Below are 16,162 nucleotides of genomic sequence, written 5' to 3'. Positions count from 1 at the left end.
GTTCTGTAGTCTTTCCAAAAGTGACTAATTGTACAGCTTCCTTAATTTCTGGTGTGGTACTTTTTCAGTTCACTTTCTTATCCACATTTTCTCTTTCCCCTTTTGCTTTTACTGTTCATGGCTCTTTTTCTCTACTTTCTCTGGTGCTTTTACTCTCATAAGTTTTAGTTCACATTTGGATTTTTATTACTCCTGCCTAAACTATAGTCTATGAAGCACTTGCAGGTAATCTATGTAGAAGGAGCTGGTCACATGCTGTATACTATTCTCCCAGTTTCAGGCTGCTTATACAAGGGCCCAAGCCCTTCAACATGAAGAAGGGCCGAGAGATCTGTAGAAGCATCTAGAAACAAAAAGAGTGGGAGGGAGGGATTGGCAGACAAGCTGCCTCTACTAGGGGCTGCTGCTAAAGAAGAGGAGGGGAAACAGGAGCTGTCTTCAGAAATCAGAGCCACCAGTGAGATGGAGCTTCCAGATAGAGAGGAATGTCTGGGAGAGAAGAGAATGAAGTGGCTGGGAAGCAGGGGGATAGGATGAGACAGCACTAGGCCACACAGAAGGCTGTTCAGGGAAAAAAGGGGATGGGGTGGGGTTGAAAAGAGAGTGTACACGAGCAAGTAAAGAGACAGGAGAAGAAATGAAAAGCAAAGTAGACAATGCGATTACACATTTCAGAAGGGACCCAACTCTTCAGTGTCAGCAACTTCAGTACATTCCTAATAATACTGCCCCATGTGGAAACAGCAGCTAGTTGCCAGGGGTTACCACCTGGGGAAGAGGTCCACAGGACAATCTCTATGAAGACACTGCAATGCTATGAAAAAATGTGTGCCTGTGCATAAAACAGTAGTGGGCTTGGCCATACCAACACCAAAAGGCCACTTTGTTCCCTCTCTAGTTTACCTTCTCCCTCTTTTACCCTACCTCAGTTTTCATTTAAGAAGTGTTTCTCTCCTACACCCCCCTTCCTCTACACAGAGCCCTAAGCATAATGGCTGGAGCCCTTTCACTCCAACTCACCTTTCCCCTAATCCCCCCAGGACAAGGTCACCAGTGTCTGGCAATATCAGACACTTTTAACATAATCCTGTGATGCTCCTGTTGTATCATTTTGTTTCAAGTCTCAGGTACTTTTCTTAGCAGGGAACCAAATCACACTATGCGGAGGAATACAAAATTCCACAGGTAGGCCTGAACTGTGGCTTCAACATGGCACTTCCACCCACCAACAAACCTCTCAAAGAGAAAACAGCTACATCAAAAGAGAAAACCTGTGAATGTTATTTTCATCTTTCCTTACTTACTTATGGTAATTAGAACTTCTATAACAACTCTGCCTGCAGGCACCGCCCCCGCAGATCCCACTGGCCGCGGTTCCCGGCCAATGGGAGCTGCGGGGACGCCGCCTAGCAGCTGAGCGAGGGGGGATGTCACCACTTCCGGGGAGCCCCCCAGGTAAGTGCCACTCAGAGCCTGCCTCACCCTGTCCCATGCCCCAATTCCCTGCCCCCCCCCCCACACACACACCCAAACTCTGCTGTGGGGAGGTGTGCGGGGGGGAGACTGCCCCAGCTGCGACCGGTACGACTCACGCAGGGCTGTCTGAGCTGCCCCAGAGCCAGGTGCACTGGCTACTGCAGAAGTCACAGAGGTCATGGAAAGTCACAGAATCCCTGACTTCCATGACCTCTGTGACAAACTTGCAGCCTTAATGATAATATATTGATAACTTTGTAAGTTACTTTCAATCACTGGATTATAATATGTACAAAATATTACTATATTTCAACTGGGCATCTTGAAGTGCCTTGATAACACAACTGAATGAATCCTAATGACACTCCTGAAGGTAAAATAGGCAAGTGTTGTTAGACATATTTTAGAGAGGGAAAAATGGAGGCCCACGGTGGCCAACATCACACAGTGACTCAGTGGCAGAGCTAGGAAGAGGATGAGAGTGCTGACGCCCAGGTCCTTGCTCTAATAACTAAAGGACACTGCCTCTCTACGTTAGGACCCAACTGAACTAAATACTACAGATTAGACTGCAAAAGGGTCACATCAATTTGGAAAGGTTCAGACATGCTGACAAGTTACTTCTTAACAGTATAGTCTTCTAGGCTCAAAACTAGGCTTTCCCTCCCAAATGTGATACCACATGTTTCTCCAGCCTTTCCTGGTATTCTTAAAGGTATCTGAAGCATTTATGAAAAACTTACTTTGCCACCTATCTAGAGCACTAACCACAGTAGGAGAATGAGTATCATATTGCTGATCAGGCAGAAAGTAAGTTTTTCTAAGTCTAGAATGACAACAAGAGGACAGAGGAAAGACGTTCACATGGTTACTGAACATGGAAACAAAAATATATCCAGGGTTTATAAGAAATTACTAGTGTACCTTGCCAGAATAGGGAAAATACAAATATATTTTGAAAAGTCATGTTTTACACTACAACCCAAATCTACAGACCTGCCTATTACAGAAGAGAAACAGGCAATTACCTAGAGAAAACAGCATGAATTTTCTTGTCCCAACAAAAGTAGCTTAATAAAAGGTATTTTGTGATCTGATGTGAAAATTCAGTGTTCAATGACTTTCAAAGACAGACTATTACCCCTGTATAATGTAATGGTTTTGTGCTCATTCATGAGCTTTAATTAAAACACAACACCACCAACTGGTTCACTGCCTGTATGAGTTCTTGGTTTGCCAGGTGTGTTTCCTTCTTTCCACATTTCTAAGCAGCAGCACACCTGCAAACTTGAATTTGCTTATGCTCAAGGATCCCCACACTAGAATTACTGCCCATGCCAGAGGCATCTATCACTAAAACAGGTCAAAGAAAGCACAGAGTTGGGTATAGTATCATGGCAACCTGAGTCACTAATGCATTCACCCTAAGATATTCTTGCAAAATGATTACATGTTTTAGACACATTTAATAAGTAGGAGACCATTTTTCCCCATGAAGGAGCACAAAAGGCCTACAAATTAACTGGAGGCAACTAGATGACTTGACTAGAATATTGGGGAGCAATTAATGAATTTTGAGGTTTTCTAATGTTTACAAGGAATTTTCTAATACAAGAAAGATCTCAGTTACTTCAGAGTGTGCACAGGTCAGATATTGGAGTCCTGGCTCATTTCTAACCTACAATATTATAATGGTTATGGAACAACAAATACAGCAATTCTGCATCTTGGAGTCTTAACTCCAATGTTTGTTTTTAGATTTCCTGAATAAACCTGGCGAACCATGAGTGGATGAATACAAAACCCCTTTGTGTTATATATACACACATGATGTACATTGTTTTATACAGAGTGTGCACTTTCAAAACTGAATACCAGCTTTAAAAAAGTAGCTGGAAAAAAGATTTAGCAACTGGTAAAATACTTTCTGGTCCCTCACTCTGTAGAATGCTACCATGAAGACTCGATTTTATTAAACCGTGGTATCTGGGCAGACTGCATAAGCTACACACACTCTCCTTGTAACTAAGGGTTCCATCGACTCAAACTATCCAAAAACAAGAGCTAAACTCGGCATGTACTTGTGCGTATTCTATTTCCAACACTTACTTGATGGAAGAAAATGCCGGGTAGTAATCATGGGTTTTTTATCTCCATCGGAGCTGCTTGTGCTACTCCAGCTGCCCCAGCTACCACGACTGGCACGTACACTTCCTGAAGAACTTCCACAGTCCGAGCTTGAATCAGAGCAAAATTTTTCCAAACAATTCTTCTTAGACCGTTGATAAAAGCTTTCTGAAAAAAGTTGAAAAAAAAAAAAAAGAAAAGAAAAGAAAGAAGATTACATTTAAACTCAAAATTAAACAATTTTTTTTTAAATGTGTTGTTATATTAATCCTTTAAACCTACTGAGCAGAAACAGGAAGTATTATTTACAGATAGCGTCACTGGCATGTATGCCATTGTATAGGCATACAACATGACAAAATCCCTACCCTGGAGGAGCTTATCATCTAATTTACACCTATAACACAATGAGAAGTGACAACAAACCATGGCCTATAGGGGCTGAGACAGGAGTAAGAAATGGGAAGTGCATACTGCTCTTTAAGCAGCACAAATGTTATTGTAAACAGATATCTTATATAAAGACCCTGAGAACATGCACATTAAATCTAATAAATAACTCATCAGTGAACTATGGACTTTCCCCTCCTCTATAAGGTGCCACAGGATTCTTTGCTGCTTTCCCCTCCTCCTCATCTTATCAAGAATAAGAACCACCACTATATAAACTCATTTATCTGCCTAACACACTCCCTTCTCAAAAGCTGGGGAAAGCAGATAGATTTGAGGAAAGGTGAACAGGCCTTGGATCTGTGGACCAAGGCAGGAAACAAGGTTCAAAGTTGATGGTTATTCACTGAAAATGCCCTACCTATATCCCACCTGAAGCTATTCTGGGGGCTGTCACTTTAACTGATCTCACACAAGGAGACAGTTGATAGGTAGGCATGTCCCAAACAGTTTAATGCAGTGTTGTTCCCAGGATATCAGAGACAAGGTGGGTGAGGTAATATCTTTTATTGGACCAACTTCTGTTGGTGAGAGAGAGATGCTTTCAAGCTTACACAGAGCTCTCTTTAGAAGTTGGTCCAATAAAATATATTACCTCACCCACCTTGTCCCCCAAACAGTTTAAGGCATTACAGTTTCATGCTCTGACATGTCTTCTTACGTTGGCTAGGGAGCATTATGGATTAAATGCATTCAGCCCCTCAGAGAAGGCATACTTTTTGGTATTTCTTGGCATCTCAGAAACCATGTTGACTGGCTCCCAGAAAGCTACATATAGCCCTCATTGGTCAGGACGGTCACATTAAGGGGCCCATGAGGGCAAGGGAAATAAAAGTCCCCAAGGGAAGTAATCAAAATATTGTGGTGTTAAAAAACTAGACATTACCTTTTCCCAATGCAATCCCAATAATGATTACATACCTGTTTCTCCCTGCGTAGACAAGCTCCCAACTTTTTGGTCTGTTTTACAAGCTTCCCTTATGCCAATGTTATTTCTTAGTTCAGGCCTTTCAAATTCCTTGCACATACGCTTCAACTCATTCTGTTCAGGAACCCTGAAATAATCACAAACCAACTGTGTTTACATTTTAACTATCAGTTTCCCCCTTCCAATTACTAAACATTAATAAACATTTTATTAGCAACTCTGTCAAGCCAAGATCTTGAGCTGGGAACAGCCTCAAAACTCTTGCTCCTCAGGTTGGCTGGGACTGTGAGTGAGACAAAGGTGACAGATACCTTCAGAGCTCACTCAGGACAGTGCGGATGCAAGAATTGGCTGTATATTTCCAACAACTTGGGAGTTCACCAGAACCACCACGTGCTTCTTTACAAATATCGTCACACCTTCCTGTCACTGCCCCCTACCTGTGAAGCACAAAGTAATCCACAAAGCCATTACCCTCTCCTCCAAGTTGTTCCTCAAAACACACTTCTCCTCTGATGCCTACAAGAAAGTATAGGTTGGGGGACAGTCTGGGATACTGAAGTATTGTCACTCTTAAAATATAAAAATTGTATATCTTCCAAACAATCTCTCAAATTCTGTATACTGGTTGCCTTCCTAGACTCCAATCTTGCAATCAAATCCATTGAAATCAAAGTACCGTATATACTCATTCATAAGCCGAATATTTTTGGTAAAAAAGTGACGCATCAAAGAGTGGGGGGCGGCTTATAAACTGGTCTACACAAAAATTTGATTATTTTAAACTCTATGGAATCATTGAATTGAATATCTAATACATTGTCGTTTTGTTTACCTGGAGCGTCTGCAGGCATGGAGCCCCTCAGCTCCCTGTGGCGCAGTTCGCCATTCCCAGCCAATGGGTGCGCCACTTTCGGCAGGTACCATTGGCAAGGACCTAGATTTCCAGAAAACCCTGAACCTGATTTGGGCTCCTGACACTAAACACAATAAATCATCATCATCAAAATAATAAGCAGAAGAAAACCCACTGATTCAGGAAATATTAATCTCTTCAACTCTTAGCTAGTAGGAGCCAACATTTCTTGATCTAATACATTATCAGTCAGATCCATGTTAAGAGAAGCCCAAAGCCAATCAGGTGGCAGGGTGAATGCAGAATAGAAACATCTAAAAATGTTTATCTTTAGCATTATGTATTTCAGGACTAGTTTGGCTAATACTGGAAATGACACAAATTTGAGTTATTATTTCTATGGAGAGTAGATGGCCACATTTTAATGCCTAGAAAGCAATGATTGTTGAAAGGTACATAAATGACCCAGTAAGAGAAATAACACTAGACAAACATTTCCCTTCCATTTTTGTGTGTCTTATCTACACAGACTCTGATCCTGTGCTGAATTCTATGTATTGTGAGTAGACTGTGTTATGCAGGATCATCACAATGGTGCCTTGTGTTCTGACTTTACAATCGGTTTATCTAGTTACACTACTTAGAGTCTGTTAAAGTCAATATAAATCTTTTCAGGATTGTAGCCTTAAATCTAAGCTGTTTGGGGGAGGCACTTTCTCTAATTGTACGTTTGTACATTGCCTTGCACAATGGGGCCCTGATTCCAGATGGCATCTTTAGAGTTACTCTAATACAAATAATTTAATAATGATAAACAACAACATAAAATAATAGGAAAAGCTTACAATTAATTGACTCTTAGAAGTTATTGAAGTAAACTTATAAAAAAAAGTTTTAAAAATATTTCTCAGGATCTTGTCATATTCCTGCCTAATATTCCGATCTAACATTGCTTTAACTTACCACAATACTTGGCTACAAGCCACCAAGAAGTCATTTAGTCAGAATGTCCCAGGTATCCCAGACTTCCTCTTTCAAACTTAAATTTTTAAATCACTACACTTCATTGGGGAACTGCTGGCTTCTTTATATTAAAAAAAAAATCTTCTCTTCCTCTTTATACTATATTAGAAGATAAAATTGCTTCAAACTATTAAGAGATGATCTGATTCCCAAGAAGTTGGAATCATTTCAAAAGATTTTTGTTTGCTGCAGACAAGACAAACTGGATTTTATCCACTCGGAACAGAGTGGAAAGGAAACTAACCATCTGAGTTTTAAAGCAGGCAAATTTCCAGTTTATAAGGAGAAGCAATTAAATATTGACCAGGATGTAAATTCAAACCCTCATGTTTCTCCATGGCTTCTTAGTTTAAAGTCTGTCTACACAGGACATATATGTTCACAAAAGTGCAGGTGTAACATATTTTGCAATTATAAAATTAGCATTATTTTATTTGTTATCAGGAATATAGGTTTCTGGATGTTTTGTTCCTTTAATCTGAAGTCCTCAGCATGAAACATTTTACAGCTGAAGAATAAATCAAAGAATTAAAGTAGTGACTTCACCATGAAAATCCTCTCATTCTCTGCAATTGAATCCTAAACGTGGCCCTGATTCTGCAGCGAGATCCATCCAGGTGACCCTTTGCAACCATGACAGGTCCCATTGAAATCAACAGGACTCCTTACAGATTGCTTTGCAGAATGGGGTGTGTACATATACACACATATTTGTGTATGTACACGGACACGTGGGCACACACCCATTTTCCTGTGCAATATAGTATAGTATGTATTAATATGACAGTTTTAGCCCTGAATTATATTATATCATACAATAACCTGCATACTGTATTATACAAAACCTAAAGAGAGACTAAAAACGCAGAAATGAAAGCATTTCCAGTTTCAACATAGTGGAATAAAACATGTGATTGTCCGAGGATGCAGCACACACCTTGGAGATATATTAACATTCTTTTTCTTGTTTTTTCTAGATGTTCTATTTCTATTCCAACTTATATTTGATAAATTGCCTTCTCTTTTCTCCTGAGATCTCTTCTTCCTGTAAGCCTCTTCTTGCTGAAAAGATAAAAACATGAACTAGTGAGAGAACGTGTCTATTATCAATGAAGTAACCTTGGTAAATTCATGTCAGTGGTTTTATCTAGGCAAAGTACATTCACAAAATGACTCTTTTAGACTTACTGAAAGATTTAGTGCCACTTTCCAAGATCACCACTTAATCTACCTACCCAAGATTCAGACCTTCATATCACCTGTAAATGTTGAGAGAGAAAAGTTTCTGAATCCCCAATGTGCTAGCATTTCCCCCCTTTCCTTCCCTGCCCCTGAGCAAAGTTGGGAGTGCAGAGGACGAATGGTATATACAATTCTTAATGGACTAAAAACTAGAAACATCTGCCTGATTTGTGATCAGCTTGTGGGAGAGTTCAGCAGCAATAAATTCTCTCTTCCCTCACCTATTGGTGGCGTCCCCTCTGTTTATCTGAAATGTTACTGAAAAAATAATGGGGATAAGTAAAACAGAAAATATTAGTAAATTTAAGTTTTAATTTATATTGGACTTAAAATATAATAGACCACCACCAGAAACACATGAAGAGCCGCAGAACATGGCCAAAAGCCACTTATAACTGCATTAACATTTTCTCAAAACAAGAGTAGGATCCAGCAAATGTTTTCAATATGTGCTCCAGAAGTACAACATGTAGTTTATTATTAAAGCTTTTCATGAAGGCATTAGATAGAGCAGGGGGCAGAATCAGAAAGGTTCTATCAGTGAATTTAGGAAGCCACTTAAACTCTCTGTAATGGAAATACAATACTTGTAAAGCTCTTGAAATCTTTGAACAGAAGATACTATCTTGTAGGTTCCTGGTTATTATTACTATTCAGCAATTTGTGTAAATGAATTCATCCTTTGTCATGCTCAAATTCAGTTTCTGGCACAGAGATTAGAGTCATAGGTTCCAAGGCCAAAAGGGAACATTGGGATCATCTAGTTGGACCTCGTGTATAACAGGCCATAGAACTTCCCCAAAATAACCAAAGTGAAAGGGGGAAGGACGATCCTTGTTTGCAAGATAGCTCTCTAACAAGAGTTGAGGAGGGAGCTCCACATGACACTACTGACACTGACACTTGGTGTTAGATTTAAGTCAGACTGTGTGAGTGTGTGTTTGTGCCTGCACTAATGTTAACTGCGTGGAAACAAAATGTGTTTGCGATATAGCCCACATTATATATAAAGCCTACTTGTGAACTCCACCAAAACATTTGTTGTTATTTTATAATCCAGTTTTAATACATAAAACTAGGACACAAAATATCACAACCTGGGGGTTCTACTCATTCATCAGATGATCAGTAAGTGATTTTAGGATTTATTCTTTACAGAATGTTTCTCTCTCTCTTTTATTTTAGGCATTTTAAATATGAAATGGAGAAGGATCATTTAATACAAACCTCAACTGAAGCAAGTTCCTGTTTTCCACAGCATGGTGTATCCTCCTTAGGTCCTTTACTAATCTTTTTCTCAGTGGAAGGCTTTGTGTTAATCTGCTTTTTCAAAGTCTCACAGTTTTCTATTTCATTCCTGAGAGGCACTTGCTGGTTATTCCCTGGAGTGAAACAATACAAAGAGTGTAACTTTGGGAAGACCACGAGGCTCCCATTGCCTTCCCCGGTCACGCCACCTTGGCCAACATTTTCAAACTTGGATGCTTCGCAAAACACTATGATTATCAATCATTTTTGTTTTGCTGCTTATCCCCCCCCCAAAAAACCAAAAATCCAAAAGTTAACACTGCTGTGTTAACACTTCTAAAACCAGCTGCAAGAGGAAGTTTTATATATAGCAGTACTAATATACACTTCCCCTAAATACCCACCCTGTTATAATCACCCTACATCAGTTGGTTCTTTAGTCCCTATGTGCAGTTAGGACCACACTGGGGGCGCGCTCAGCTAAAACTCTCAACCAGGCTCTTATGTTACATCTCAATTGCTACAACATCCTTTTCTCTGGCTTTAATAAATGCAATCTAGCCCCATTCATATTTATTCAGAATGCTGCTGCAAACATCATTCTCTTAGTCCTCTTTTTACATCCCTCCACTGGCTCCCCTTTCTCTATCACATCAAACATAAACTACTTGTTTTACTTTCAAGGCTCTTCATGGCCTATCCCCACCCTATCTACCATCTCTCATTCACCATTGAGATGTCAGCTTCCACCGCCCATTGCCCCATCAGGCCAGCCTCCATAGACAACCTGTTTACATTTTCAAACAAGCACATTGGTGCTTTCTCCCTTGCTGCCCCTCCCCACAAACACCCACAAAGCTAACATCTTGTCTACATGGGGAGTTACTCTGGAAAGGCTATGGCTCCATTGGATTAGCTCCATTTGTGGATGCTCTTATTCTAGAATGAGAATGCCTTATTCCAAATAAACTTAATCCACTTCTAACATGGATTAAGATAGTTCAGAACAATGCACACTCATTCTGGAATAAGAGCGTCCACACATGGAGTTAATCTGAAATAGTAAAACTGCTTTAAATTCACATTCTGCCTTATTCCAGATTAACTTTCGTATGTAGACAAGCCCTTATTCACTATCTTCCTTCAAAAGCCTCCTGAAAACTCCCTCTGCTGTGATGCCTACAAAAAACTTGTCCATGGTTAGGCTGCTAGTGAGCTGAGATCACAGCCCATCATGCTGCCAATGTTGCCACTGCTTCCTTATGCTCCCCTATTTGTTATTATCCGTATGTTGTACCATACATAGACTGGACGCTTTTTGAGACAGCGATCTTTTGTTCTGTGTTTGTACAGCAGCTAGCACAAAGGGATTCTGGGTCATGACTGGGGTTCTTAGGTGATATGGCAATACAAATAGCAAATAATAAAAACAACAGCTGCAAGGATGGACTTGGGCAAGGATTTTTGGTCGTGGAACTCTCACCTAGAAGACAGCCAAGTTTCTCCCACTGGCCGCCTTTAGGTAACTTAAGGTCCATTTATTCTGTTTGACGTATTATCAGGATGGTTGGATCTTTTATTTTTAACATTCTGCACTGATATTATTGTACAATATTTAATTGTATTATAAACGCGCTGAATTCTTCAGCTGCAAAAATATTAAGAAATATGGACATTTGAGATTACCCTGCGACCTAATGACAAGGCTTTTGGCTGCGCTGCACATGGCACGCATAAGGAACAAGAGTACTACGGTCATGACTACACCACAGATCAAACCGTAGTGCTGATCTTTGGTGGGAAGGGTACGCCTGTCCCAATCCCATTCTTCAGTGCTCCTTATTAGCCAGTTTACTAGCAGTGCCTGCAGCCTCTGAGGAAGTTAACCCTCCCTCTTTTGTGAATGGCAGCACCACAGTGGCAGGGACATGGATGAACATGGCGAGGATAGGGAAGAGTGAAGAACCGTCACAAAACAAAGCAATGAGCAAGATCAGAGACCGGAGCTAAAAAAACATGTTACTAGTCTTCTAAAAAATGTGTCACTGCTTTCCAAGATATAACACACGGAGTAAATTGTTTCCTGAAGATTTCCTGGTGCCACAAATATTCTCTATAATTAACAGTTATGCATGTTTCATATTGGTATGATTCAGATTTAATTTATAGTCCCAAACCATCTACAAATTAAACCACAGAACTTTAGACAGCCAACAAACCCAGAAAATGCCAGGAGTCAAGAAATAATTGAAACAAAGCTTGTTTGTTTCATTGTTTGCTCATTTTCTTAAACATTTGATAATTAAGCAATCACAAGAACTCTGGAATCATGAGAACTCAGCAGCCCTGACCCCAGAACCCTGCCACGCTGGGCAGCCGGGAACCCGGACCCCGCTGCGCGTCCTGGCAGCCTTTAGCACACAGCTGGGATTCAGCTGTGTGCTAATTGGGCTGCATGTGGCCAGAGGGTTGAGAATGGCTGACCTAGAAGATAATAGGGCTATTAGTAATAGCCCACATGGATTTGCCAAGAACAAATCATGCCAAACCAACCTAATTTCTTTCTTTGACAGGGTTACTGACCTCATAGATGGGGGTAAAACTGTAGACATGATATATCTTTATTTCAGTAAGGCTTTGGACAGTCCCATTTGACATTCTCATAAGCAAACTAGGGAAACGTGGTTTAGATGAAGTTACTATAAGGTGGGTGCACAACTGGTTGAAAGACCATATTCAAAGAGTAGTTGCTGGGGGTGGGGGTTGTCTAGTGGAGTCCCACAGGGGTCAGTCCAATACTATTCAATATTTTCATTAATGAATTGGACAATGGAGTGGAGAGTGTGCTTATAAAATCTGTAGATGACACCAAGCTGGCATTGCTAGCACTATGGAGGACAGCATTAGAATCCAAATTAACCTTGGAGAATTTGTCAAATCAACAAGAAGAAATTCAAGAAAGACAAGTGCAAAGTACCTCTTTAGGAAGACAAATCAACTAATGAACGGGGAATAACTGGCTAGGCAGCAGTACTGCTGAAAAGGTTCTGGGGGTTATAGTGGACCACAAATTGAATATGAGCCACCAATGTGATGCTGTTCCATAAAAGACTAATATCATTCCGGGGTGGATTAACCAGAGTGTCGTATGCAGGACACAGGAGGTGACTGTCTTGATCTACTTAGCACTGGTGAAGTCTCAGCTGGAATACTGGGTCCAGTTCTGGACACCACACTTCAGGAAAGATGTGAACAAATTGGAGAGAGTCCACAGGAGAGCATCAAAAATGACAGACGGTTTAAACAACCTGACTTATAAGGAAAGGTTAAAAAAACTGGGAATGTTTAGTCTGAGAAAAGACGACTGAGTGGGAACTTGATAACAATCATCAGATAACTTAAGAGCTGTTATAAAGAGGACTTATCAATTGCTCTCTATGTCCAGTGAAGGTAGGACAAGGCAGCAAGGGAGATTGGGGTTAGATATTAGGAAAAACTTTCAAATTATCAGAATAGTTAAGCTTCCAAGGAAGACTGTGGATGGAATCCCCATCACTGGAGGATTTTAAGAACAGGTTAGACAAACATCTGTCAGTGATGGTCTGGTATATTTGGTCCTGCCCCAATGCATGGGGCCAGACGAGATATCTCTTGAGGTCCCTTCCAGCCCTACATTTCTGTGACTCTCTATTTTGTGATACTAAAAATGACTATAAATAATCATTTACTTTTGTTAAGAATGCAATTCCATTTACAGTAGGAAGCAGCTTGGTTTAGGTATAATGCATGATCTCTCTCAACTGTAACTGAAAATATTTTCCCATGTATTTGGTTATGTTTAAAAGTGTAATCAATGTTTTCAAATTTTATTTAGCAGCTTTGAAAATATAAAGTAGGTTAACAACAACACTGTACTTCTAGAGCGTCTGAAGAATTTCAAAGCACTTTATAAATATTAATTAAATTAGTTTGTCAACATGTCTGAAATGAGTAAGTAGTAGTACTGTAAATCCATTTAACAGATGAGGAAATACACAGGGTAACTGAGTGTCTCAGGGTCAAACAGTTAGTCTGTGGCAGAGCCAGGAACAGAACCCAGATCTCCTTATTCCCAATCCAACAAAAATGGATGTATCAACTGAATATTTGGGATTCAATCAATGGATTTGCTTTTGCCACATTCTCAGTGAAAACACATGTCCACAAGAAATATTCCTTCGACTTCCTAACCAACATTTCTCCTAAGTGTTCTTGTGCCTCTTCCCCAAGGCTAGTCTCTCAATTTAAAGTCATGAGCTAAACATCTCTTGAGTCTCTGATAGACATGGCAACTTGTGAATTCCTAATAATGTGAGAACTTCCAAATACCCTGGTGGCAGCTTCTGGCCCTTTTAGGTTACAATATTATTACAAAAGCCAGATGCCTAACTTTCAGAAGTGCTAAGCACAACTCCAAAGGAAGTCAGTGGGATCGCTAGCAAGTCAGCAGTCAGACCCCAGATTTTCAGTGGGCCTAAATAGTAAACAGGTACAGCTACACTCTGCAGAGTTTAACTTTTTTTTTTTTTAAAGATTTAAATAATTTGAATATCTGACCAAGGACAGATTGTATTTTAATCATATCTATGATGAAAATATGTTTGTCTCTTAACTTTGTTTTAACCTTTATAAATATTATGGTGTAAATTTATGCACTGAAGCAACTGTGAAGTCCTAAAACTTTTATCATATCCATATTATGTGAAACTTGCTTTCAGTTTCATACTTTCAGAAATACCCTTGAAGTTGCATCTTAGCCGCAGTTTTGATTTACAACACAAAGGAATTTTTCTGGCCATATCCTCTTTCTTGCAAATCTGCATAAACATATCAAAATCAAGAGGCATGAGTAAAATATCCTCACACAGAGGGTGAAATCCTATCCCCACTGAAGTGAAGGAATGTTTTGCCATTGACTTCAATGGGGCCAAGATTTTCACCCAAGAAGTCCAATAATTTCAAAATGAATTACAGAAATGGAAAGATTACCATTATTTTTCCTGGAAAGGTCTTGCAATTCTGGCTGTTGTTGAGATGAATTTGACAAGTGACTTTCGGGTAGCTTCTTAGATGTCTTCAGAGGACAGAATTCCTGTTCTTTGAGCTCAGTTATATTTTCTGAAGTTTTAAGGTTAGTTTCCTTAGGAAACATACATGCTTGAAGATCCTCCTTCAAATCACACTCTGAAGAAGTACTTTTCATGAGAACTGTATTTTTTAGTGCATTTTCTTCTTTATCCAGAAAGTTTCCTGGAAGAGTTAAATTCTTCTGCATGTTTACATTTATGCCATTTGCATATTTTAGGTGTAGCCAGTTCTCACTAACAATATCAGTGCAAATGTCCTCTTTTGGTGCTGAGATTTGGTTCTCTACAGTCTGATTCTGCTTTTCATCAGTAGTTGTAATGGCACTGCCAGTTACTGTGTTTGTTTTTTGTTTACTGTAGTAAACGGAACATTTATGTTTCTTCTGAGAGTGGCTATAGGTTGCTGGACTTCTCTTTGCAGCATTCTGGCTTCGGCTGGATGGAGTGCCTACAGAAAGGAAGCCTTTTCCTTTGCCTTTATCAGAGGTGCTACAGGAATCCATAAAGGTCTTGCAGCTGCCCCTGGATATGAAATAAAGAATTTTTAAGGTGTTTTTCAAATATATGTAAAGCCATCATTAAATTATATCTTTTAAAAAAGTATTCAGTGAAAGGCAAAGTGAAATATTAATGAAACATAAGAACTGGATTTCTACCTTTTTTCGGTATAAAACTCAGGAAGGGACAATTTACCCGAAGCTATCTTCTGTCCTAACAGAAGTGAGTGCTTACAGTGGAAAGATTCACTTAATGGCTATGGGTTAAAATCTCACCCAAGTTGCATACATGGCTCCTACTGTCTTCAAAGGCACCCACAAATGTGTTTCCAAGCCCGAGGTATGTGCATCTTGTTTGGCCGCACAGGGATTTGCATTTTTAATTACATCTAGATTTCAATAATAGCAATGATCCCTACACAAAGGCTCTGGGCACCCTGATATTTAATTATATTTTACAATTTCACTGTGATTTAAGCACGAGTTTAAGTGCTTTGACCAACTCCAATACACGCTCAAATGCTTGATTGAATTAGGACCTAGATTCAGAGATTAAGATTTGATGGCCTACAAAGTGCTTTCCATTTCTAACTTCTGTGACTGTTAAATATGTACATGTAATTCCCATCACATAGTAACAGTACTACAGCAGCTATGTAGTGTGTTTACATTACTCACCTTACATTTCATTATCTAGGTATTACTAACAACACAAAAGATTAGTTATTCTGTGTTTTGTTCATCTGTCATCTGTATAGATTAAAACACCAGAGTGCACCTGATTATGTCAGAATGCTGAAAACTCACTGAAACGAAGAAGTTTCTTGGAACAGTATCTTCCTAAAGGAGTTCACAGTAATATCATAGTAAAAAGATTTAGAAAAGGCTATTCTATGTTAAACAGAGTGCAAATGAGAGCACTTCAGAAGAAGAAGAATTTTTACTTGTAGGAATCAGAGCTGATTATATCCACAGGGTTGCTGTTTTGCTGTGATGAAGAACTGGGATTTGGTCTCTGTCTTGATTTCATGAATTCTGCTAAAATGTACTGTGCTTGTTGGAAGGCTATTAGAATCACACCCAATAGGGACAAACTGCAAAAGAAAACAACAGGTTTCACTACATGCATGTCTCTAGACAAATGAACAAAATAGACCAATGTGTTGGTAAATTCCGAACATAAAGATAC

At 39.6% G+C, this 16,162-nt stretch overlaps 1 protein-coding gene across 8 annotated transcripts in view; it reads right to left on the bottom strand.

The window, feature by feature from the left end:
* Positions 1-16,162, bottom strand: part of TMEM131L (transmembrane 131 like) — a 113,716-nt gene that overhangs the window by 10,656 nt on the left and 86,898 nt on the right. For all 8 annotated transcript variants that reach the window (XM_039540318.1, XM_039540316.1, XM_039540317.1 and 5 more), the window contains 6 exons: positions 15,918-16,067; positions 14,379-14,998; positions 9,330-9,484; positions 7,798-7,922; positions 4,975-5,108; positions 3,586-3,771 (listed from right to left, as the gene is read on the bottom strand). In XM_039540318.1, coding sequence (XP_039396252.1) covers positions 3,586-3,771; positions 4,975-5,108; positions 7,798-7,922; positions 9,330-9,484; positions 14,379-14,998; positions 15,918-16,067 — 1,370 coding nt within the window. The remainder of the gene's footprint in view (positions 1-3,585; positions 3,772-4,974; positions 5,109-7,797; positions 7,923-9,329; positions 9,485-14,378; positions 14,999-15,917; positions 16,068-16,162) is intronic.

Source organism: Mauremys reevesii, linkage group 5, assembly GCF_016161935.1.
Source record: "Mauremys reevesii isolate NIE-2019 linkage group 5, ASM1616193v1, whole genome shotgun sequence".
NCBI classification, from domain to species: domain Eukaryota; kingdom Metazoa; phylum Chordata; order Testudines; family Geoemydidae; genus Mauremys; species Mauremys reevesii.
This window is presented reverse-complemented; position numbering and strand designations above follow the sequence as displayed.